The sequence below is a fragment of the Lepidochelys kempii genome, chromosome 4 (genome assembly GCF_965140265.1).
Source record: "Lepidochelys kempii isolate rLepKem1 chromosome 4, rLepKem1.hap2, whole genome shotgun sequence".
NCBI classification, from domain to species: Eukaryota; Metazoa; Chordata; order Testudines; family Cheloniidae; genus Lepidochelys; species Lepidochelys kempii.
Window position 1 is genome coordinate 120,738,181 of NC_133259.1, and position 26,918 is coordinate 120,765,098.

General features: G+C 40.9%; 1 protein-coding gene across 7 annotated transcripts in view; it reads right to left on the minus strand.

The window, feature by feature from the left end:
• Nucleotides 1-26,918, minus strand: part of RGS12 (regulator of G protein signaling 12) — a 181,772-nt gene that overhangs the window by 147,227 nt on the left and 7,627 nt on the right. For 4 of the 7 annotated variants that reach the window (XM_073342641.1, XM_073342637.1, XM_073342643.1 and 1 more), the window contains exon 2: nucleotides 17,680-19,644. In XM_073342641.1, the coding sequence (XP_073198742.1) occupies nucleotides 17,680-19,539 (1,860 nt within the window). In that variant the 5' untranslated portion in view covers nucleotides 19,540-19,644. Of the gene's footprint in view, nucleotides 1-17,679; nucleotides 19,645-20,363; nucleotides 21,058-24,168; nucleotides 24,266-25,804; nucleotides 25,899-26,918 lie in introns of those variants that run through there. The other 3 variants (XM_073342639.1, XM_073342638.1, XM_073342640.1) reach the window with 3 other exon arrangements.

Below are 26,918 nucleotides of genomic sequence, written 5' to 3' on the forward strand. Positions count from 1 at the left end.
TAATTTAGGATTAACAATTAGCGTACATGCTCAAGACCTGGGTTCTCTAACCCAGGGTCAGCCGACTTGAGTCCCACTAACCCTGGCTTACATTGCAGTGTCAACATACCCCTGCAGCCCAGCTCTTTACCTTACAACAATGATGGTAATGTATCTATTCTTTCTCTATTCTGCATAGTGCTGTACTAAACTTTAATTAAATAATTCCATTTAAACCTGTTACTTACAATCTCAAATCATTATTTAATTCAAATACACAACAGAAGTATGCAGTGTTGTAGCCATGTTGGTTCCATGATATTGGAGAGAGACAAGGGGGGGATGAAAAATATAATTTTATTGGACCAGCTTCTGTTGGTGGTAAAGACAAGCTTTCTGTGTAAACTCAAAAGCTTGACTCTCCCACCAACAGAAGTTAATCCAGTAAAAGATATTACCTCACCCACCTTGATTAATTTAGAAAGTGACTGTTGTGAAAATCCTACTAGAAAGGATGTGTTTTTAGCAACTCACCATCCACAAAAACAAACCTAAGGTAAAGTCTAGCCAGATGTATGAGATTCAGCTGGCTAGAGAAAGTCAGGTGCTACAGCAAAAGATATATCCATGGTGTGCAACACTAGGCATTTGTACTCCCAGGACTAAGTATCAAGGGAGAGGTATGACACAAGACATCCCTTAATATTTTTATGCCGTAGAGTCAGAGAAGAAAGGGGACAACAGGAATGAGGAGGAGAGTGATAGAACACATTCCCTGTTATAATATCCAATTTCCTGTTCACTTTCTATACTTACAAACTAAAAAAATCCAGAATAAATATGCAGCTGTAAAATCAAAGCAAACCAGCACAACACAGAGAGGGCCTCCACAATCAATCATTAAAACATTCTGTTATTAGCTCAAACTCTCTTCTTTGGCCAGCGGAAACTGAGTAAAATACGGAGGTGCCACGATCAATTCAGAAAGAGTGCAAGTCTGGCTTTCTACTGGTAGCAATCTCTACCAATAGATCAAGGAGTAATATTAATGAGAATCCATCTTACCTTCTGAAGAATGTAACTAGTGACACACAGTTTTGTTTGAGAACAAAGCTTAAGGGGGATGAAGTGGGGGGGGGAGGGGCGCGAAATCATTAGAACCATATCCAGGTCAATTATAGCCACTATGGATAGGTCTACACTGCTGCTGGGAGCATGCCTCCCAGCGAGGTTAGACAGATACACACACTAGTTCTGCTCAAGCTAGCGCACAAAAAAATAGCAGTGTAGATGCTGCAGCATAGGTGGGGCACAGGATAGCCACCCAAGCTCAGACCTCGGGGGTCGGACGGGTTTGGACTCTGGTAGCAAACCAAGCTGGTTACCCTCCTGCAGCATGCTCTCGAGCTCCCATATCCTCCCCCATATTTCCCCACCATACTTCTCTATCACTTTATGGATACACACTTATTTACAAATCTAGAAAATTCTACTCAAAACAAAAAGGTGAGCAAAATTAATTTTGTTCAAGTGCAAATGTCACCAATGTAGATAACTGAATTTCTAGAATTTTAGATATGTTCCCTCCTCCCTTCTCCATAGCATCTCCACCTGTCATATTCACCAACACCTATCTATGACTAACAGCATGTATACCTCTTCTATCCTGCTCAAAAACAAGCGTGCAGCAGAATCCATGCAATTCAGTTTTAACCTGCAGCGCCTCAATTGCTGAAAACATCTTTTACCAATCCAAAATGGAGACAAGTTGCTGAACCGACTAAAGGGCATGCCATTTTAGATTTGGTTTTGGTGAGTAGTGAAGACCTCATAGAAGAAATGGTTGTAGGGGATAATCTTGGTTCAAGTGATCATGAGCTAATTCAGTTCAAACTGAATGGAAGGATTAACAAAAATAAATCTGCAACTGGGGTTTTTGATTTCAAAAGGGCTGACTTTCAAAAATTAAGGAAATTAGTTAGGGAAGTGGATTGGACTGAAGAACTTATGGATCTAAAGGTAGAGGAGGCCTGGGATTACTTTAAATCAAAGCTGCAGAAGCTATCAGAAGCCTGCATCCCAAGAAAGAGGAAAAAATTCATAGGCAGGAGTTGTAGACCAAGCTGGATGAGCAAGCATCTCAGAGAGGTGATTAAGAAAAAGCAGAAAGCATACAGGGAGTGGAAGATGGGAGGGATCACCAAGGAAAGCTACCTTATTGAGATCAGAACACGTAGGGATAAAGTGAGACAGACTAAAAGTCAAGTAGAGTTGGACCTTGCAAAGGGAATTAAAACCAATAGTAAAAGGTTCTATAGCCATATAAATAAGAAGAAAACAAAGAAAGAAGTGGGACCGCTAAACACTGAGGATGGAGTAGAGGTCAAGGATAATCTAGGCATGGCCCAATATCTAAACAAATACTTTGCCTCAGTCTTTAATAAGGCTAAAGAGGATCTTAGGGATGATGGTAGTATGACAAATGGGAATGAGGATATGGAGGTAGATATTACCACATCTGAGGTAGAAGTGACACTCGAACAGTTTAATGGGACTAAATCGGGGGGCCCAGATAATCTTCATCCAAGAATATTAAAGGAATTGGCACCCGAAATTGCAAGCCCATTAGCAAGAATTTTTAATGAATCTGTAAACTCAGGAGTTGTACCATATGATTGGAGAATTGCTAACACAGATCCTATTTTTAAGAAAGGGAAAAAAGGTGATCCGGGTAACTACAGGCCTGTTAGTTTGACATCTGTAGTATGCAAGGTCTTGGAAAAAATTCTGAAGGAGAAGGTAGTTAAGGACATTGAAGTCAATGGTAAATGGGACAAAATACAACATGATTTTACAAAAGGTAGATCGTGCCAAACCAACCTGATCTCCTTCTTTGAGAAAGTAACAGATTTTTTAGACAAAGGAAACGCAGTGGATCTAATTTACCTAGATTTCAGTAAGGTGTTTGATACGGTGCCACATGGGGAATTATTAGTTAAATTGGAAAAGATGGGGATCAATATGAACATTGAAAGGTGGATAAGGAATTGGTTAAAGGGGAGACTACAACGGGTCCTACTGAAAGGTGAACTGTCAGGCTGGAGGGAGGTTACCAGTGGAGTTCCTCAAGGATCAGTTTTGGGACCAATCCTATTTAAACTTTTTATTACTGACCTCGGCACAAAAAGTGGGAGTGTGCCAGTAAAGTTTGTGGATGATACAAAGCTGGGAGGTATTGCCAATTTAGAGAAGGACTGGGATATCATACAGGAGGATCTGTATGACCTTGTAAACTGGAGTAATAGTAATAGGATGAAATTTAAGAGTGAGAAGTGTAAGGTTACGCATTTAGGGATTAATAACAAGAATTTTAGTTATAAGCTGGGGACACATCAATTAGAAGTAACAGAGGAGGAGAGGGACCTTAGAGTATTGGTTGATCATAGGATGACTATGAGACGCCAATGTGATATGGCTGTGAAAAAAGCTAATGCAGTCTTGGGATACATCAGGAGAGGTATTTCCAGTAGGGATAAGGAGGTTTTAGTACCATTATACAAGGCAGTGGTGAGACCTCACCTGGAATACTGTGTGCAGTTCTGGTCTCCCATGTTTAAGAAGGATGAATTCAAACTGGAACAGGTACAGAGAAGGGCTACTAAGATGATCCGAGGAATGGAAAACTTGTCTTATGAAAGGAAACTCAAGGAGCTTGGCTTGTTTAGCCTAACTAAAAGAAGGTTGAGGGGAGATATGATTGCTCTCTATAAATATATCAGAGGGATAAATACTAGAGAGGGAGAGGAATTATTTAAGCTCAGTACCAATGTGGACACAAGAACAAATGGATATAAACTGGCCACCAGAAAGTTTAGACTTGAAATTAGATGAAGGTTTCTAACCATCAGAGGAGTGAAGTTTTGAAATAGCCTTCCAAGGGAAGCAGTGGGGGCAAAAGATCTATCTGGCTTTAAGATTAAACTCGGTAAGTTTATGGAGGAGATGGTATGATGGGATAACATGATTTTGGCAATTAATTGATCTTTAAATATTCATGGTAAATAGGCCCAATGGCCTGTGATGGGATGTTAGATGGGGTGGGATCTGAGTTACCCAGGAAAGAATTTTCTGTAGTATCTGCCTGGTGAATCTTGCCCATATGCTCAGGGTTTAGCTGATCGCCATATTTGGGGTCGGGAAGGAATTTTCCTGCAGGGCAGATTGGAAGAGGCCCTGGAGGTTTTTCACCTTCCTCTGTAGCATGGGGCACAGGTCACTTGCTGGAGGATTCTCTGCTCCTTGAAGTCTTTAAACCACGGATTTGAGGACTTCAATAGCTCAGACATAGGTGAGGTTTTTCTCAGGAGTGGGTGGGTGAGATTCTGTGGCCTGCGTTGTGCAGGAGGTCAGACTAGATGATCATAATGGTCCCTTCTGACCTTAGTATCTATGAATAGGTGAATACATACCTATCTGAAAATAACCACCGCCTGAAATATAATCATAATTTTCCTCCGAACATAGCTTCATGAGAATTCTTATTATTTAAACATGTTTATTTGTCATTGTGAATAGGTTCTCTTGTTACATTTATTTTTGTTAAAAAGCAAAGTAACTGAAGAAGGGCGAGTACAGTCGCAGTTTGTGATAGCCTGTATCAGTATAGAAAAGGCTGTCTTTATGAGAGCACTAGGGAGGGAGTTTATCTGGGAGTGGTGTAGCATCAGTGTTGCGGGGGAGAGGTTGCAGTAAATGGAGAGGCTAGATACCATTAACTTGGGTTTGAACAGAGACTGGGAGTGGCTGGGTCATTACACATATTGAATCTATTTCCCTAAGTTAAGTATCCTCACACCTTCCTGTCAACTGTCTAAATGGGCCATCTTGATAATCACTACAAAAGTTTTTTTCTCCTGCTGATAATAGCTCATCTTAACTAATTAGCCTCTCACAGTTTGTATGGCAACTTCCACCTTATCTGTATATATATATATATATATATATATATATATAATCTTCTTACTATATGTTCCGTTCTATGCATCCGATGAAGTGGGCTGTAGCTCACGAAAGCTTATGCTCTAATACATTTATTAGTCTCGAAGATGCCACGAGTGCTCCTGTCCTTAAACAACAGGTGATGATCTTGGTATGTTATGATAGCACCTCCTCTTACAATCACAAGCAGCAACATTAAGAGGAGGATGGAAATGTTTCAAAATGGAATTTAAAATTACAAAAAGTAAGCTGTACAAGAAGAGGGAAAGAGTTCCAAAGAGGTGATGCCTGAGAAAAAAGAATACAAAAACACTGTAATTATATGGCACATACCAAACTCTAGTTCAAATACAAAAATTACTGATGTATAATGGTTTCAACAGAAACCACCAAATTTCCTCCTCCATCAACACTCATGTCAGAGTTGGAACAAATTAGAAAATCCTTTGGTTTGGAGCTCTCCTACCTGCCTTTTGGCTCCCTTGGAGATGAAAGCGAGGCCACATTTTGGGGGAAAATACAGTTTTATCTCAATGGGATGTTAACTTTGAAACCCATGTGTGACAATTAAAATGGCAACACTGGTAACAATTTCACTTTTGATCAAAGCACACAACAAAAAACAAATATAATAAAATCATTCAGAGTTTTTAAGGCCAGAAAGCACAACTGTGATCATCTAATCTGACCCTCTGCAAAACAGAGGCCATCAATTTCAGTAAGCAGATCCTGCATCTAATTCAACAATTTGTGGTTGCACTGGAAGCTAAGATTACTGCAACCTGTCATGAACAAGTGTCAGGGAATCGGAACCTCCCTATCCTTCCTATGTAACTAATGGGGATCGGTATCCTGGCTAGAGGCCCCATATGGAAAAGGTTGAGAACCAATAAACTGGAGCATATGTTTTAGAAAGACATCCAATTTAATTTAAAGGCTCCCAATGATGGACAATTTACTATATCCCTTCATAATCCGTACCAGCAGTTAATTACACTCACTTTTAAAAATTTGCAACTTATTTCCAGTTTGAATGTATCTGACCTCAATTTCAACCTTGTTATGACGGTCTGCTACTATCAGAAAATGTACCCCTCTGTAGTTAATTACAGACTGTGATCAAGTCACCTCTTAACCTTCTATTTGATAAGCTAAATAGATTGAGCTCTTTCAGTTTTCACAAGAAGGCATATTTTCCACAACTCAAGTCATTCTTGCAGCTCTTCTCTGAACCATATAAATTGTGCTTAAAACACAGGGTTTACTAAATACTGTTCTTCTTGCTGATTGAAAATTAACGTTTTTCTATATATTGCAAAAGAGAAGTAGAATACATCTAACTGCACTAGTCCATTCTTCTTTCAAAGTGAGGAAGTTGACACGAGCAGAGATGAGATAGTTGAGGCACCTAAGAGCCATAATATCTTAGCCATCAGTTTCAGATAAGCCATAGATAGGACAAACAGTTCATAGAGACAAAGCATTGCTTTTTTCGCATTTGGTTGCCAACTATAACTGAGTTTTGTCTCCTAAACTACACACACATTCCCACAGTTTACATTTTACACTGCTGGTATTTAACAATATTACTATATCTGTAAAATCTCATCTCCTGGTCTGTGCTACAGTATTAAAATCCAAGAGCAGAATTTTATTTCAATTAGAGAAACTCTCTTGTTATCCTCAAGTTTTGTTTTGTTTTAAACGTTGTCATAACTTTCAGTTAATTCATGGTGTTTTCCTTTATCTTTAATTGCCCAGCCTGGTACTAGAGAGGACAAGCATGTAAATAACACGATATAGTATATACCACTAAAAAAAGAGAGTGGTTGTTTTCCAACTTCCAGTCCACTAACTACCTTTTTGTACCAGACGTTTTGAAAGTGGATACTTTAAGGGTATCAACAAATCTTTCATCATTACAAATATCGGTATCAGCTGTACTGTGTGACAAAAGAATGCTAAAACCACTATCGTGTCAGTATTTATAATTAAAATTAAGTACTTCTGTACAATCCCTTAAACAACAGTGATATCACAAGAAAGTTGTATTGATAACACCAGCAATATGGAAGTACTGGAGAGTGAAGAGTGCTCGGGCATGTGTTGTGTTTATATTATTTTAGGCATTAGTTATCTGGAAGTAAGATACTGGTTTGAAACCTAAGGACTCTGCGAGGGTAGCTGGGTTCCTAGGAACCACCCTGGGATGTTGGTTTGAAAAGTAGCAGTAGGAGAACAGCCACTGTAGGAGTGTGTGTCAAGATCTGACTGCTGAAGGTGATTGTTTGGGCAGACTGAAGTTGCCAAGAACGGTCTTTCCAGACAGCAAAGGCTGGTACATCAGGAATGACAGACGTCCAGGCTGCCAAGAGGCCAGTAGTGAGACTAGAGTGGGAGAACCTCAGACTCCAAGATTTATGAAAAGGAAGCGTGAACTGGGGTATGAAATAAGACTTTCTATGGCTTGAAAAGAACAGTGAACACTGCCAGAGGATCAGTACCAGAGTTCATTCATGGGTGTTAACTGTAAATAATAAAATATAAGTTCATTAATTCAGTCTGCAGTGGAGCTCTGGTGAATGGGGATTTCTGCAACAGCCTTTGAAAAAACACTTACCATACCTATCAAGAGACACCCATTCCTGGGGTAGTGTCATTGTAACAAAAAGGAGAGGAAGAGGGGTCCACCGAGGTTAAAATTTCCAAGTGAGAAGCTTGTTGGTGGCAGCACATTTCCACTACAAGCCTGTAGGAAACTCAGTGTTTGTGACAGTATTGCAAAACAAACAACTTCTATGCCAGTATTACTCTGGCTTAGTAACTGAAGAAAATTCAACGCATAGTTAGTTTGCCAGGAAGCAATATTACAAAGAACATTTTTTTCTGAGACTCAACCAGAGTTTATGCAGCACAGAAACTACTTATACAATCTCGGACGTTAGGACCTCCATGCTGCTGACTTAAAATGAGGTTACTTTTCAGTAAAATGTGGTCACTACAATTACATAGGTTTTTTAATCCATTATGCATTAATTCTGTTGCTTCCCACCAATTTTTTCATCCCATCAAGCTGCTGCTCCACATTTCTTGTCTCTTATTTCACATGCAGCTGAGAAATACTTTTATTTCTGTCCATTTCTAAATTGTTGTAGCTGTTCTACAGATATTCTGATTTGGCAACTGAAGCCTAGATGTACACTCATTCCACAAAGCCTTCACATTTCAGATGCAACACAGAATTTTTAGCACTTGAGCTTCAAATTGTAGTACCGAGCAAAGTAAGCACAGTTCTCTCCAGAGTCAATAGTAGCCTAATGGGTACGGTCTCTTGATTCTATTGAGTTTCTTGGTAAAAGAGAAAGCAACTATTACATTTCTTTAAAAAAAAAAAAAAAGCACAGCCTATTTATGATTGTCCCAGAATTTACCATTTTTAAAATTAATATTCTTTGGAAGGTTATAATATATCTGCAAGAATGGTATTAAATTATTCAATGTATTCATTATACTTACATTAGGTATAACTAATTTCTGACATTTAATATAGTAACTGTTTCATCTGGCAAGAAGTATAAAAGTTAACCTTCTTTAGAAAAGTGCCTCTTTTGAAGATTGGCGTTAGTATGAATTAATTTCAGATCCCACAGGTTTTGATTTTGGGAGATGGGGGGGGTTAGAGGGAGACGTGTTTTTGTTTTGTTTCTTGGTTGTTGGTTTTTTTGCTTGGTATTTTGTTTTGTTTTGTTTTTTTGAGATACTAGCATCTTAAATCAGATCAGAGCACTACAATTCCAAAAATTATATTCAGTTGTACTGCATGAAAAACAGCAATCCAACGGTTACTGATTCCACCCTATAAATGGCAGGGCTAACAATCTCAACAAGGGAGCAAACAGAAGTGTAGAAGAAAGGGAAAAAATGGTTACTCACCTTCTCGTAACTGTTGTTCTTCGAGATGTGTTGTTCATGTCCATTCCAACCAGGTGTGTGCGTGCAAGCCAGCTGGAAGATTTTTCCTTAGCAGCGTCCGTAGGGTCAGCCTGGGTGCCCCCTGGAGTCGCGCCTTCATGGCACCCAATATAGGGCCCTGCCAACCCCCCATCCCCTCAGTTCCTTCTTGCCAGCTACTCCAACAGACGGGTAGGAAAGTGGGTATTGGAATGGACATGAACAACACAATACCCACTTTCCTACCCCTCTGTTGGAGTAGCTGGCAAGAAGGAACTGAGGGGATGGGGGGTTGGCAGGGCCCTATATTGGGTGCCATGAAGGCGCGACTCCAGGGGACACCCAGGCTGACCCTACGGACGCTGCTAAGGGAAAATCTTCCAGCTGGCTTACACGCAGCACGCACACACCTGGTTGGAATGGACATGAACAACACATCTCAAAGAACAACAGTTACGAGAAGGTGAATAACCGTTTTTTCTTCTTTGAGTTCATGTCCATTCCAACCAGGTGACTCACAAGCTAAAGTTCAGGAGGTGGGGTCAGAGTCATTTACTGATTGGAGCACGGCTCGCCCAAAGGCTGCATCATCTCAGGCTTGTTGTGTGATCACATAGTGTGTCGTAAACATGTGTATCGAGGACCACGTTGCCACTCTGCAGATTTCCTGGGTAGGGACCTGCACCAGGAATACAGCTGAGGAGGCCTGAGCCCTGGTGAAGTGAGTAGCAATCAGCGGGGCAGCCACCTTCGCCAGGTCATAACACTCCCAAACGCAGAATGTGATCCACGACGAAATGCATTAGGATGAGATAGGGAGGCCCTTCATCCCATCTGCCACCGCCACAAATAGCTGGACAGACTTCCGGAACAGCTTAGCTCTCCCTATATAAAGTGCCCTGTGTACATCCAATGAGTGAAGCTAGCCATCACCAGCAGTAAGAAGGAACTGAGAGGTGTGGGGTCAGCAGGGCCCTATATTGGCATGACTCCAATGAAGTCCCCCATGAAGGCACGACTCCAGGGGCACCAAGGCCGACCCTACGGACGCTGTTAAGGGAAAATTTTCCAGCTGGCATGCACAAGGCACATACATACCTGGTTAGAATGAACATGAAGAATCACTTGAAGAAGAAATGACAATTACGCAACAGAAAAAAGGAATATAAGATCCACACAGCTTTGCTATCAAATCCTTTGCAATTTAAAATACCTGCCTTCAGATATTTCAGCAAACCACAGTGGCTGATATGAAAACTCGTGGATATTATATAAAGAATTTTTGCATATAACTTCCATCCCATTCTAAACTTGAACACTTCAGTCTTTCTTGCTTTACCACCCAAGACCACCTCCACGTTAGAGTAGTTACATTGTCAGTTATAATTCAGACAAAGGAGCAAAACGGCTAAAAATAAGTATTATGCATCAACCAAAACTGCATTAACCAAATACAGGATTGATGACCAGTTTAATGTCAGCATTTTTTGCTTGAAGACAGTAATAATCAAGTTTTCTCAGATTTCATATATACTGTTACACTTTTTGACCAGCAGATAGACAAAAAATTGAGGTCTAGGTTGTTCCAGTTATGAGAAGAAACCAGTCATGGTCACATATTTCTTTGATGCAGTTTTGTTTATTTTCAAATGTACAAATTCCTGACTCTCTGAATACAGGGAGAATCAAACAGCTAGAAGGAGCTTCTTTTGCTCACAGCACCAAGAACATTCTTTTCAGCCTGCACCTTGGGCCCAAGGCTTCTTCCAGGGATAACCGCCGTGCTTTCAGTGGCTCTTTCAGGCTCTCTCTCCATCTCAGTCTTTCCCAGTTTTTTGTCTTCTGCCTTCCCAGACACACACACACACACACACCCCTCTACCACCCAAAATAATATTCAACAAAAACTCCTAGATGGGTTTACATACCCCTGTTGTCATAGTGGGGGCTTCTCCTTACAGTCATGTTAACTGAAGGGCGTGTTCACATCTACCAACCTCAGTGAGGTTTTATCAACAAGTTTTCACCCAACTTATATTCATATATATGTGTGCACATATTATAGCAATATTTTAAGTAACCAAAGTTATTGTCATTATAACTTAGTCAAAATGTTTTGGAATTTAAAAATGGTCTTCAGAGAGACAGTTCAATACACAATAGGCTAATATGCTGTAGATTAGAATAAGGACTAACTCCCAATCCTTTGTTCCTGAAGAGGCATGGATTAATAAAGCCTTGTCATTTTCTATGTGGAGTGAAGTTGTAGCTGGGTCAGTCCCAGGATATTAGAGAGAAAAGGTGGGTGAGGTAATATTTTTACTGGACCAGTTCTGTTGTTGGTTAGACAAGCTTTTGAGTCACACAGAAAAGCTCTGTGTGGCTCAAAAGCTTGCCTCTCTCACCAACAGAAGTTGGTCCAATAAAATATATTACTTCACCCACCATGTCACTTTCTAGCAGTCCTGATATGTGACTAATGATGGTGACAATCTCAGAGAAAGCACTATTCATGGTTAAATCATGGGTCTGGAAATTGGGTGACCAGGGTTTTGATTTCCAGGTCTGCCCCTGATTGCAGCATAGCCTTGGGCTATTCATTTTGTGGTTCAGTTTCCCTATCTGTAAAATGGAGACGATACCTATTTCAAGGAGAATAAAGAGGTTTAATATATAAAGATGATTGCAACTGCATTTACATTATAAATCCACGTTTACCCCCTCTAGGATCCACAAAATAAACTCAAAATTCATGGGTTAGGAATGTGATCAAAGTAGAATTTTTCAAACAAAATTTGAAGTAAATTGGAGAAAGCATTCATTCCTGTATTAATACTAAAAACAAACTGCTTTTTTGTTATTTGATATTAAAAGAAGGAAAGAGATAAAAACTGAGTTTACTGGACTCATCTAGACTAGATCTAGTGAACAAAGATTAGTTGGTTAAATTCCAGTTTTAAAAGAGAAAATTTTAAATAGTAATGCAAGAATGACATGCCTGCTCCAATGATCTTAAAGTAGCCATCAAATGAATGCTGGAGGTTTACCCTTTCATGACAATCCGTCTAACCCTTTTCCTAATAGGAAGAAAAAACTGAATTGATTGCTACAGGGGCTTGTCAATGGGGTAAAAAAGAAAGTTATGAACCTTTCTGGTAACTGTTGTTCTTTGAGATGTGTTGCACATGTCCAGTCCAATGGAGGTATCTGTGCACCCCAAGCACAGTTGCCAGAAATTTTTCCCTTAGCGATATCCATTAGGTCAGCTCTAGCACCCTCTGGTGTTGCACACTCAGTGCTGGTATAAGGCCCTTCTGACCCTGCCCTCCTTCGGTTTCTTCTTACCAACAGCCTCCAAAGAGGGAATGCAGGGTGGATTTTGGAATGGACATGTGCAGCACATCTTGAAGAACAACAGTTACAAAAAAGTTAGTAACCAGTTTTTCTTCTCCGAGTGCTTGCACATGTCCATTCCAATACGACTCACAAGTTGACCCAGAGGTGGGTTCAGAGGTCAAGGGCAGGCTGACTGTAACACAGCCCAGCCGAAGCTGGCGTCATCTCTGGCCTGTTATGTAATGGCATGGTCGTCAGTTCGTATGTTCACCTCACACTAGGTTGCCTCCCTGCATATGTCCTGAATTGGTACCTGTGCTAAGAAAGCAGTGGAAGAGGCTTGAGATATTGTAGAGTGAGCAGTCAGGTTAGATGGGGGCAGGATGTTAGCGAGCATGTAACATGTCTTGATAAACTAAATAATCCACAGTGAGATTCTTTGTGCAGAAAATAGGGAGATCTCTCATCCTTTCTGCTATGAACAGCTAAGTAGTTCTGTGGAATGGTTTGCTCCTTTGCATGTAGTAGGCCAGGAAATGCCATACATCCAAAGAGTGGAGTCGCTGTTGCTCCCTGTTCACATGCGGTTTAGGCTAGAACATCAGCAAAAAAACTACTTGACTGCAATGGAACGGAGATACAACTTTTGGGAGGAACGATGGGTGCGGTCACAACTGGACCTTGTCTTTGAAAGAGACCACATATGGGAGTTCCAGAATGAGAGCTCAGATCTCTGAAAGCCATCTGACCAAGGTGATGGCCACTACTTTCCAAGAGAGGTGTAGCAGCGAGCATGTTGCCAATGGTTCAAACAGGGTTTGACAAGACCAGGTTTAGATCCCATAGAGGGGTGGGATCCCTGACCTGTGGGTACACCCTCTCCAGGCCCTTGAGGAACCTGACTACTATGTCGTGTGAAAAGACTGAAAGATTGTCGACCTTGGGATGGAAGGCTGAGATGGCTTCTAGCCCTTTCTGTCTTAAAAGGAGGTAGTCTAGAATGAGCTGCAGACGCAGGACTCATTGTTGTGAACACCAGATGGAGAACCTCTTCCATTTTGCCAGGTAGGTAGTGCTGGTAGATGGCTTTCTACTGCCCATCAGGTCTTCTTGGACTTCCTCCAAACAAACCAGCTCTTCTGGATTTAGCCATAGAGCATTCAGGCTGTCAGGTGCAGCGACGTAAGGTTCAGGTGAAGCATTCGACCCTAATCCCTGGATAACAAGTCTATGTGTGATGGAAGCTGTAAACACATCTCCATTGACATGGCCAGGAGAGAGGAGAACCAACGTTGTCTGGGCCATGCCGGGGCGATGAGGATGACCTGCACTCCGTCCCACTTGATCTTCATCAGAACCTTGTGGATCAGAGGGATAGGCAGAAAGGCATAGTACAGGTGCTTTGTCCATGGTATTAGGAACACATCTCCAAGAGACTCTAGGCTGTGGTCCCTGAGGGAACAGAATTGATGGCATTTCCTGTTAGATCAAACGTCAAACAAGACCATAGGGGGAGTCCCCCACCATCGGAAGGCGTCCCTTACAAAGTCTACATGGAGAAGAGAAAGACCCGCTGAGGCATTCTGCTAGCTGTTCTGAATCCTAGGAAGGTAGGAAGCTTCTAGTGTGATGCCCTGGTCAATGCAGAATAACGACAGACAGACAGCTTCCTAACACAGGGAGGAAGAATGTGCACCCTTCTGCCTGTTTATGTAGAACATGGCTGTCGTATCGTCAGTAAGGACTGAAACAGATTTGCCTGTCAAGAGGGGCACAAATGCCTGCCAAGCTAAGTATACTGCCCTGAGTTCCCTGACATTGATTTGCAGGGACAGTTTTTCTTGGGTCCAGAGGTCTTATGTTCTGATAGGCCCTAAGTGGGCCCCCCCAGCCAAGGGCTGATGCATTGCATACCAGCGACAGGGATGGACAAGGTCTCGAGAAGGGTACCCCTTTGTATATCATGCTCCTGTCCAGCCACTGTTGTAGTGAGGTTAGGACCTGGGCCGGGGCTATAAGAATCAAGTCCAAGAGGTGACGAGGGGGGAGTAGACTATGATTAGCCAGGCTTGCAGAAGCCTGAGTTGGAGCCTTGCGTGCTGTAGTAGGTATGTGCATAACGTAATGTGGCTCAGGAGGCTCAGACACTGTTGTGCAGTCACAATCAGATGGCTTTGGAAAGATCTTAACAGGGACACGATTCTGAGAAACCAGTCCTTCAGAAGTACAGCTCTCGCTTGCACTGGGTTGCGTACTGCCCCATGAACTCTATCCTGTGGATTAGGGTGGACTTCTGGAAGTTCAACACAAGGCCCAACACATTGAAGGTTGATTGGATGACCATATGTCAACCTTTATTTGAGCTCTAGACCATCCCTTGATCAGACAGTTGTTGAGGTATAGGAATATGTGGACTCCCGTTTTCCTTAGAAAGGCCACTACTACCGCTACACATTTCATGAATACCTGTGGGGGCAGCTGACAGCCCTAATGGGAGCACTGTGAACTGGTAGGGATTTTGGTTTACTACAAACCTTAGGAAATGTCTGTGACCAGGGAAGATTGCAATATGGAAGTAAGCGTCCTTTAGATCAAGGGCGACATACCAATCCCCAGGATCCAGCGAGGGAATAAGGAAGGCAAGGAGACCATGCAGAACTTCAGGTTCTTGAAATATCGGTTAAGACTGCTCAGGTCTAAAATTGGTCTGAGACATACACCCCTTTGGTTTTCAAGATTAGGAAGTAGTGGGAATAGAACCCTCTTCCCCTCAAGTGAGGAAGAACCTACTCTACAGCTCCCACCTGAAGGAGGATTGGACTTCTTGCTGAAGGGTCCCTGAAAGGGGGCAGGGGAAGAAAGAGGGGAATGGACAGGAATTGGATGGTGTAACCCTGTTTTATGATATTGAGGCCCCATCGATCTGAAGTAATCTGGGTCCAGGAATCCAGGAAATAGGAAAGGGAGTTCGAAAACAGGTGTGTAGCTGGATCCAATGTAGAAGGGATTGTAATGCTGACCTAGAGAGTCTCATCAAAATGAGTGCTTTGACAACCCGAGGTGCCTGGAGGCTGGCTGAGTAGGGCCCGTTAAGAATGACTGAGGAGGGGGCCTGCGTCTAAACCTCCTGTTTCTTCTCCTGCCTGGCTGTTTGAGGAAAGTAACTGCTGCAGTCTGCATTGTTTTCTTGGATCTGCCAGTACACAGAGACCCAAGCACTTCAAAGTTGCCTTTGAGTCCTTTCGGCCAGGCAGCCTAGCATCCGTCTGCTCTGAGAAGAGCAATGAACCCTCGAAAGCCAGGTCCTGGATGGTGTGTTACACCTCCTGAGGAAGCCCCAGTGATTGCAACCAGGAGCTCCTACGTATCGTCACCGCAGTCACCATTGATCTGGCCGCAGAGGTAGCAGCATCCAGGGCTGCTTGTAGGGAGGCCCAGGATACAGTTTTTCCTTTCTTGACAAGGGAGGAAAACTCCTGTCTGGAGTCTTGGGGAAGGTGATTGAATTTGAGCAACAACTCCCACATGTTGAAGTTGTAGCACCCCAGCAAGGCCTGCTGGTTTACTACATGCAGTTGCAGGACCCCTGAGGAGTAGGCCTTGCGCCCAAAGAGGTCTAGCCTTTTAGGATCCTTCAACTTGGGAGTGGAGCCCGGTTGACCCTGGCAGTCTCATTCATTGGCCATCACAACCACCAACCACATCCTGGAAGTGTGTGAAAAGGAACTCATACCCCTTAGCCAGAACAAAGTATTTACACTGAGTGTTTTGCCATTGGCAGAAGGGAGGCAGGCGTTTGCTGAAGGGCCTTAATAGAGTCTGTGATGGTGTCATGTAGCAGCAGGGCCACTCTGGATGGACCCACTGGTGACAGGATGTCTAAGAGGCCATGTGTCACCTCCTTAACCACCTCCACTTGGACCCCTAGGTTTGAGGCTACCCGCTACCTGCTGCAGGGTCAGCAGGGCCTTATACCAGCATGTGATGCCAGAAGGCGCTAGAGCCAACCCAACAGATACTGCCATGGGAAAAATTTCTGGCACCTGTGTGGGTGCACAAATACTTACATTGAAATGGATATGTCAAACATCAAAGGAGGAGTATTTTCCCACCAAAATTGAAGTTAGAATAGTGGTGGTCATCACAATTATACAAGCCTGCTATTTTGGTAGACCCTGGCTTCAAAAATGAAAATGGAAACTGTCAGTCCCAGCATCCCCATACTTTTGCAGAGCTCCTGGGGTGTTCTTTTCCTACAATTCTTTAGCAATTCCACAAGAGGCCAGGGGCACGTAAGAGCCTCAAGTTTGGTGGAACAGTGAAGAAAGGAGATATGGTAGGCAGCACCGAAGTGGCATGTGGGCAGCACAGAGTGGAGAAGGAGGCCTGGGGGCAACAGTAGAGCAGAGGCCATTTCACTTCCACTGCAGCCCTTAAGCAGATTACATATGGACTCATCAGAGCCTCACACCCCTGCCTTCTACAAACCTTAAGTTAGTTTAGAGGCTTCCCACCGGCTTGCAATCCTCACTAGGTTTATTAGAAGTCTCACAGTCATTCCTAGGAGTTTATTAAGTTAAATAAGCCTTGGTAGCCTAAAGCTCCTGGGGTGTCTAAAGGCTTGCAGAGAGTGGGAGAGCTCCCAAAAATCCTCCTAAGATACCCTGACAGAACTCTACTCCTGTGAAACTCCTTAGATTCACATGAGAGAGGCTCCCCTGCAAAGTTCTCAAGAGGTGCACAGGAATAGGGCGCCCTTCCTGAAGATCTCAGGAAGCCCGCAGAAACAGTGGCAAGTGTTGGCTCCACACCCCATGCCTTCTCTTCCTGTCTGATGTTATGACTATTTTAAAAACTAAAGTAACTCCCAAACAAAAAACTCTGTAGAGATTCAATTATGACAGACACACATCTGTGAAAATCCTTATATGAACATTGTCGTTAGTAAAATAAAGCTAATAAAAGTCTGGACATTTGAAATAGTAAAGGAAGTTTACCTTTGCCTTTCTACTTTTTCAGGTGTTTGTATTTAAATTTTACCTCTTCTCTGAATTCCTTTTTAAAAGGTTGGGTTTTTCCAACAATGTTCTTTGTACAGTGTTTTATCCTTAAGTTACTGAAATATTCTCTCAACTTTAACTTCATCTTAACTTCTTTTGTGTCTGGAAATTAATTAGCATATTAATTAACAGATATTTTTATGCAAGAGGATGTTATTAAGCCTTCCCCATTTGTGGCAATTGCAGAGGTGAGAAAGAAGGAAGGTGGGAAGAATAGCTCAGAAGGTCTCCATATTAACACCTCTATGTACAACTTTATAATTACAAATGTTACACAAATTAAAAGTTTTATTAAACATATGTAACAGTATAACTTCAGAGTGTTTTCCAGTACCCTATATATGAACATTCTTACCTTTTTAGCTTCTTTAGACTTTCTAATATTGTGTTGAGGACCAAACTTCTTGTGTGTGCAAAACACATTCTTAGACCATTCATTTTTATGAGATGTTAACTGGGGCTGGCCAAAGCTGCCATCAACTCTGTATCTATCAGCTGGAATCTTATTCATTGGAGGGGGAAGAGTGCCACAGTTAATACTTGACCAGCCATCTGTAGAATCTGTATAAGACTCCTGGTCACTGGCATTTCCATGTTGCCATTCTTGTAAGACATGAACAGGCAACCATCTCTGATTGCCTATGCCTGCAGTACTCTTCTTGGATGGCGGCACTGAACTTCGAGAAGAAACTAGTGGAACTTCAATACGAGTTGAAGGACTTAAGTGCTTACTTAAATTTTGTGATTTGTCATTCTGAATTATTTCTAAAGGAGTGTTTCCTTCTTGTTCTTGACAGAAGCCATTCCAAAGGGAAGCATGTTGATTCTGTCCCCTTCCAACTGGATTTTCCCATATACTATTAGGAATATGTTTATTTGGATTGCCTCCTAAATCAACCACCAAAACTCTACTGCTTTTTTCCTCTTGGTTAAAATTTCCAATACCACTATCACTGTTGCTGCTTGTACTGTTATTCTGATGAGCATCTGCATCGCCATCAAGAAAAGCCCTTGCTCGCATTCCCTCAATCAGCTCACCCATATCCCTATAGAGGACAGAGATAAATTGAAGAACAGGTAAAGATGATGTTGGAAATTCTAAACAGCCATTTGTGTCTGGATCTGCTGTACACTCCAGTCCAAAACGTCTTGCTATACCTTGGTGAATTTTATGATGAAATAATTCCGGATCCACCATGAACACATGACAAGATGTCCTCAGAACCCCTTCATCTTCTTGAGCCAAGCTTGCATCATCATTTGTCTGCATGGTAACTAGCCCAAAAAATCGTCTATCATCAGGGCACACAGCACTAAATGCCAGTTTCTCAGCAGGATATTCTGCTACTACACCAGACTTGTCACTGCAGAGCTGAATACAGTCATGCATAATCTTCATCATCACCAATGAATGGATTTTCTGTTCTGCCCGAAGGCGTCTCATACATCCCCGAATAGCCTGCAAACTGTCATTTTCCAGATTTGAGCTTGTTGAAGGAAGTTCAATCGAGCCTAGGTAACCTACCACCATAGCAACATTTAAAATACTTGCATCTAACCCAAAGTCCTCTGGATTTTCCAGTCCAATTTGAAAAACTAAATCATCATGCAACACTTTGGATATTTCTTCCTTTGAAAGTAGATTAGGATTGTTATTTATACTTTCATGTCCAGTTTCAAATTTAGTAGCAGCAGTCTCAGAAAGGGCTCTTTGTTTTGGTACTGAATTCTCTGCATTACCAGCACAAAAACTAGGATTTTCAAAGATCATGTTGAAAATTCCACCAGACTGCATTTCTTCAACAACCTTCTCTGCTCTATTTATACCCAAGGCTTTAGAGTCAGGCTTTGGCTTCAGCCACCCTTTCCCATCATAAAAACCAACTTCTTCATCACTAGAACATGAGTCAATATGACTGTTGCCTTCAGCAATGACCATGTGCAGGACTCCAGAACATTTTCCTATTAGTTTTACCACATCTTCATGAGAAGCTTGTTTTACATTAATTTCATTAATTGCAAATATTTGATCTCCTGCTTTAAGTCCAACATAATCTGCAGGACTTCCTTTCATAACGCAGCTCAGAACACAGGGAGCTTGTCCAGAAAGGGTGAACCCATAGCCAGCTCTTCCTCTTGCAACTTCCACGCTTCTTATCCGAGGAGGAGCATGCATATTGAGTCGACGTTTCACTGTTTCCCCTGGTCTATACATTTTGGTTAATCTCTGGAACAGGAGGAACCCTTAATTAGTCCAATTCTTATTCATGTTTCACTTAAGTGCTTTCCTGGAATCCCAGTTCCTTTATCTGCAGAAGTCCTAAAGAATAAATAAATAAATAAAAATTTATTTAATACTTTATATTTTCCTTTTTTGTTCTTCTTACTGTTTGGGAATACATTTATCAAAATTACTATAAAAGATATCAAAATAATAAAATATAGGCACAGGATCATGATCTCTTGCTACTTTATTCATTCCAAAGCAAAACTGAACAGACCTCAATGTTGATGCAAAAATTATATTAATAAAATGATAACTTTTAAAATATTAACTTGTTACAACTCAATATTAAGATATAGCTACAACAGGGGCTCCCCAATTTTTGGCAGAACAACCTCATTTTAATTATTTCCTGATTGGACCCCATAAAGCAAGGACACCACCATTTTGAAAAGCAAAATGCAAAGCAAAAGGTCTCAGCATGACCTTGCACACACCGTATTCGAAAGGTCATGTTGAGCGAAGCAAAATGGCATCCTTTGTGCTTGACAGCAAGACCCCATTTGAGGTCATGACCCACAGTTTGGGAACCACTGAGCCATAAATATGTTACAGCCATAATACTTGAAAATAGGACAATACATATTATGTTTTATTATGTTTAGCTAGTTATGTTGCAAAATGCTAACATTAACCAAAGATATTCCAGAATTTCTGCTATCACCCAAGGACAAACACATGTCAGAAAAGATAGCCCAACCTAGGCATAAAACCATGTTTTCTTACCCCACAAGTAGCTGCATTTTAAACTTTACCTTGCTTTATCTTCATACCATTTTCTTTTCTGCTGTATTTAAAAGATGGATTGGTTATTTAAATGTGTGCTTTGTACAAAATAGTTAATAGAAGTTTAATTGCTATAACAAACAGATTGTAACTCTGAGGAGCTTAGTCAAGGGACAAACTCCTAAAAGTGTCTTATCTAGACCAGGACACCTCCCTCTGTAAAATACCAGTTTGATACAAAAGTAATCCTTATTTCAAGAAGACAAACTACGTAAAACATTCATGTTTTAGGAAGAGACCTGATTGTGGAAAGGAACATAGGATGCAGTATCCGTGTAATAAATCTGGGTAAAACTACACAAAGAATTCTAGAAATATCTTTGATGAAGATAATTTTATAATTATTCTAAAAACTTGATTCAGAAAAGCCTCTAGGAAAATCATGTAGTTGGAAGTGTTTAAAACCTTCTGTTTATTTCTTATATGTTCACAAATACCTTTGTGAAATGTATACTTGCAAAGATGTTAGCTAAAGAAAAAGCTCCTAATATCACTGCTATGTAATAGTAAAATGCTTTATGTACCAGCATAGAATCTGATGACCTTGCTAAACTAATTACTAATGTAAGAAACTATTTAAATATAGAATTACTCACAGTAATTACTCTTATTAATTACTCAGAGTGCTTAAGCAACTCTCACCCAACTCAGGAAGACAAGAAGAATAATCTTTCCAAAAACTGTCATGTAGAACAAACAACTTTTTTAAATAACTATTTAAACTAATGACTCTCTTAAAGAATTATTTAATATTGAAAGACTGTTTTAAAAAACTGAAAACTTTATATAAAGAACAGTATTGTTTGGACTTTTTAGAAACAGAATTTCATTTCCTGTTAAACTCTGTTAAAATTGAAGAAATATCTCAGAAAATTGATTGAATAAAAAGAGAGAGTTAAAACTAACTTTAAAAGTTGTCTGATGCGTTCCTGCCACAAAAACAAAATCAATTAGAAATGTTGTATATTCATTAAACAAACTGCATATTCAAGAGCTGAAGGTGTCACTTAAACCAACCCCCAAGGAATGGACCAATGAGTGACAGCAATAAGCTTTGAATCTAAACAAGCCTGAAAGAGGTGTATTTTCTTATAATTTCATGGAAATAGTAAGAATATAAAAACTCTGAAGTGAGCACTTCTCAGACACACACAACCTCTGCTATCCTGCTTAAACAGCAAGCACTTATCATATATCCTGTCCATTTCTACAAACAAGCAGCCATAAGAGCTAAGAAAAACAGAGAAGACTAAGAAGAAATAAAAACCAAGGAAACCTCCCAACACGTCAACATGGATGGGTGAGAAAAAGTTAACCAAGACACTGCCAAGGGATTAGATTAAAACTGCTATGATTTTACTGGGATATAAAAATGCTGTTGTAAATTAAAATACCAACAGTTTCCCCTGTTAATCACCAAATGATTATTAGTCCATGTATTCCTGGAGAGGAAATGGGGCTAAATATTAGTGAACAAAAATAGTAGGATTTAAAATTCTTGATATTCATATCTCAAGACAGCTCCTTAAATGGCTTCTTTTAAGCAACAGATTTAAATATTTTTTTCAATTTCATAGGATTTAGTTAAGATTGCTTACATCGCCCATCTATAAACTATTTGTTGTTAATAACTAGACAGGATACCACCTCCCCTTAAGCAAATTATTTTGCCCATACACTATTTTGCCCAAACAGTTTTTAAGTATCTGGTAAGATACTAAGACTGAATTCACAATAATTTAGGGAAACAATATTAATTGGTCTTAACTTAACAAAGTATGCCCCACCCCCTAAAGGCAGTCCACTTTCAAGGTTATAATTAGGGCTCTACCAAATTCACGGCCATGAAAAACATATCACGGACCGTGAAATCTGGTCTCTCCCTGTGAAATCTGGTCTTTTGTGTGCTTTTACCCTATATTATACAGATTTCACAGGGGGAGACCAGCGTATCTCAAATTGGGGGCCCTGACCAAAAAGGGAGCTACAGGGGGTCACAGTATTGCCACCCTTTCAACTGCCCCACTCTGAAGGCATGCAGAAGAAGAGCAGCAGATGTTGGCCGGGCACCCAGCTCTGAAGCAGTGCTCCACCAGCAGCAGCGCAGAAGTAAGGGTGGTAGTATCATACCATACCATGTCACCTTTATTTCTGCGCTGCTGCCTTCAGAGCTGGGGAGCCAGAGAGTGGTGGTTGCTGACTGAGGGCTCAGCTCTGCAGGCAGCAACACAGAAGTGAGGTTGACAATACTATACCATGCCATCCTTACTTCTACACTACTGCTGCTGGCAGCGGCTCTGCCTTCAGAGCTGGGCTCCCAACCAGCAGCCACCGCTCTCCAACCGCCCAGCTCTGAAGGCAGAGCCGCTGCCACCACCAGCAGTAGTAAGGGTAGCAGTACCGCAACTCCCCCTACAATAACCTTACGGCCCCCCAAAACTACTTTTTGGATCAGGACCCCTACAATTACAACAGCATGAAATTTCAGATTTAAATAGCTAAAATTGTGAAATTTGCAATTTTTTAAAATCATATGATCATGACATTGACCAAAATGCACTGTGAATTTGGTAGGGTCCTAGTTATAATCTCTGTTAAAAGCTCTCCACAGACACACATACAGAAGAGATTGTAACACAAGCAACCAGTCTATCATTGGTGTACTGTTACTTGTGTTGTTTTATTTAATGTTTTCTTCTCCTTTCTAATAAAATAGACATGGTTAATAATTGAGGTTAATTTGCTTGATCTTAATCATGGTGTCCCCTAAGGTATATAAATGAATCCCTGTGCCTAAGTTTTCATCTACACTACAAGCTACAGATGTGTGTGACACTGGTAGACAAAGTGCCAGCCTATGCCCAGGCCCCCAAGCCTCACTGTTCACTGACAAATGCATAGCTGGAAACCAATCTGGCTCACCTATGTGTTAGCATTATTAAAATAGATGTTTAGTTTATAAGAATGTGTTTAGACTTGATGAAATGTGTGTAGGATGCTGCATGTATTGATGAGACACGGTGGGTGAGGTAATATCTTTTATTGAACCAACTTCTGTTGGTGAGAAGGACAAGCTTTCGAGCTTGTCTTGATCTCACTTATAACATTTGTATCCCATGGTATAAAGTTATACTGAGTGTTTTCACCGTAAGCCTCTGTAACTGTAACTCACCAACCAGGAAAGAAGCATTAATTAATGTAAAGTGTTCGTCCTGCACACAAGATGGCCCAAAGAAACCAAAATGAGCCATTGTGAAACATCAAAGGACTAAGACTTTGCTGATTGCCCTACACGCACACCCATTAAGAGGAGATAGGGCTCAAACACCTGTCCCATCAGTTTGAATGCTGTGGGAAGGAAATAAAAATCCCTGACCAAAAGTAACTGTATCACTGTGCTGCTTAGAATTTGGAGAAGGCAATATTTCTAAGTATAAGCAAGTGATCCCCAAGCTGCTTAGCTTAGGTTACCCCTAAAGGACATAAAGAGCTGGCACATTACAGCAGCTTCTATTTCTCTCTGGAACCTAAGACTAACTCATTTGAGTGTGTCCTATTTACAAGGTTAAAGCAGGTAAACACTCTCTTACTTCTCTTCTTAGTTAATAAATCTTTAGTTAGTTTATTATAGGATTGGCTACAAAGATTGTCTTTGGTTGCAATCTGAGGAATAACTGACCTGGAGTAAGTGCCTCGTTCTTTGGGACTGGGAACAACCTGAATATTGTTGTGAATTTTGGTTTAAGGGATCACCTATCACAAAGTTAGGCTTACCTGGGTGGCAAGATAGACAGTCCCCTTGGGTACCCTGGTCTGTGACTATGTTCAGGCACCACAACAGCCTTTGGAGTTCACAGTAGATTCGAGAAACCTAAGTACAGCAGAACCTCAGAGTTACAAACACCTCAGGAATGGAGGTTGTTCATAACTCTGAACAAATCATTATGGTTGCTCTTTCAAAAGTTTATAGCTGAACATTGACTTAATATAGCTTTGAAACTTTACTATGCAGAAAAAAATGCTGCTTTTAACCATCTTAATTTACATGAAACAAGCAGAGAAACAGTTTCCTTACCTTGCCAAATCTTTTTTTTCCCTTTTTTTTAAAAAACTTTCCCTTTTTCTTTAGTGGTTTACGTTTAACATAGTATTGTACTGAACAGTATTTACTCTTTTTTTTTTTTGGTCTCTGCTGCCTGATTGCATACTTTCAATTCCAAAGGAGGTGTGTGGTTGACCGGTCAGTTCATAACTTTGGTGTTCACAACTCTGAGGTTCTACCATATAGAACTCACAGCCAGTTTGGGTTTGTGCCCTGGTTTGTAACAGTATGCCCTGAGGCTGGTACTCATGCTTGCGAGCTACTCCAGATAAGTCTGACAGTGTAATTCCCCCTGCTTGTGTACAAATACTTGCACTAGCTCTCATCGAACTCGTGCTAATATAAATAGCAGTGTAGCCATGGTAGCACTGGTAAAGACAGCAGAGGCATGACTAACTGTGCCAAGTACAAACCTGCCTGAAAGCCCACTAAATCAGAGCTAGCATGAGAGCATGTATGCAAGCAGGGGAATCATACCCTTATCTCGTAATGTAGACATAGCCTAAAGTAGAGGGAGTCATACCCCTGGACTGGCAGTAAGAGAAAAAATTAGTAAGAGCTGGCCTACCATTTCTTATTTTTCTAAATTAAATATTGTAAGTGATTTTTAAAATAAAATTACTTGGCATCCAACAATTTAAGTTTACCCACTTTCCACCTCACAAAGGTATCACTGAAAAATTATTAATAGTCAATTCTTACAATACTTCTCATATCCAGATCAAAAAGTGATTTGTAATGAGGGCAAGTGTCATTATCCCCACTTTACAGATGGAGAAGCAGAGGCAGACAAATTGACTTGCCCAATATAACAACAGCTCAGTGGCAAATCTAGGTCTCCTGACTCTTAGCCTGGTGTTCTTATACTGGACATGCTGCCTCCCTTCACAATAAATGTGATAGTACAGCCAGAGTATCTACTATCACTGTAAGAGTCACTGTCTCAGTTTTGATGTTATTTAAAATGACTAATTCTATTTTAATACAGGACATGTGGATATCATCATTTCACCTACTGAATACTTGTGCAGCAGACTGTCAGCTCACTGCATCCTTACTAACTTACTATATGCTGCAGAATAATACTCATCAATTAAGTCAGAGAGCAGCCTTCAGACGTGAAATATATTAAATAATACTTAGGAATATACTAGTTATTTGGACTAATACTAATTGACAACAGTTTTTAAAAAATACATCTGCAGGTAGGTACCCTGGAACACATTCTACTTGATGTAAGTAGGAAGGGTCTACATAGGTTTTGTTCATAAAAGTCAGGTTTCCACATTCATGGATCAGACTACCCACCTGACCACACAATGCATCACATCTGATCATGTAGAACAGCAATATGGTTCTGTGTTATGCTCATCCCTTAATTTAAAGTGGCCTACCACGTGGTCTGGAAAGCAAAAAAATTAAAAAGTAGTGAGAACAACAACAACGACAAAAAGACGGATAGAGTGCATGATCCAGTAAGGGAAAGAAGGGACATGAAATTAGACAGGTATGAAATGCGGGAGAAAAAGGTGGACGGGAACCCTGAAAACTGTTACTTGCCTGTATTCTAAGTGTTGTTCTTTGAGATATTGGTGCAGATATGTATTCCACTCAGGTATGCACATGCCCATCACATTGAAGCTAGAGAACTTTATCCAGCAGTACCTGTAGAAGCAGTGCTCATGCTCTGTGGTTCTAGCCCCTCGCCAGGCTATTTAAGGACAGCACTGGCCTGACTCCCCTCAGTTCCTTCATACATCAAGACTAGAGACTGTGATGCACAGGGGACGGAGAGTGGGTCATGGAACACACGCATGCATCCACATCTTGAAGAACAAGTTACCATCTTTTCTTCTTTAAGTGGTTACAGACAGGTATTCCACTTAGGTCACCCACAAGCAGTATTCATATGATGTGGGACTCAAAGTTTACTTAAACAATGACTGCAGGACTGCCTTCCTAAAAAGTTTGCATCTGACCTACACATAGTGGTAATTGAATAGTGCCTAGTAAAAAGTATGTACAAAAGACCAGGTGGCAGCCCTGCAAATGTCCAATACTGAAACATCATGGAGGAATGTTACCACTGTCACTTGAGCTCTCATTGAATGACCTCACAATCTCTGTAGGGGCATGGTCTGAGCTATTTCATATGCTGATGTAATGAAGTTATCCACCTGGAAATCATTCGCACAGAGACCACCTGACCCAAAGGGCGTAATTCTTTCCAGGTAAAATGTCAAGCATCATCTTACAATCAACACGTGAAGCCATTGTTCATTTGCATTGATTTAGGAAAGAACACTGGTAAATTAAGCATTTAGTTAAGATGAAATCATGAAACTATATTCAATAAAAACTTTGGATGTGGCCATAGGTCCACTTTGTCCTTGAAAAACTGTGTGTATGTGGGTTCTGTCAT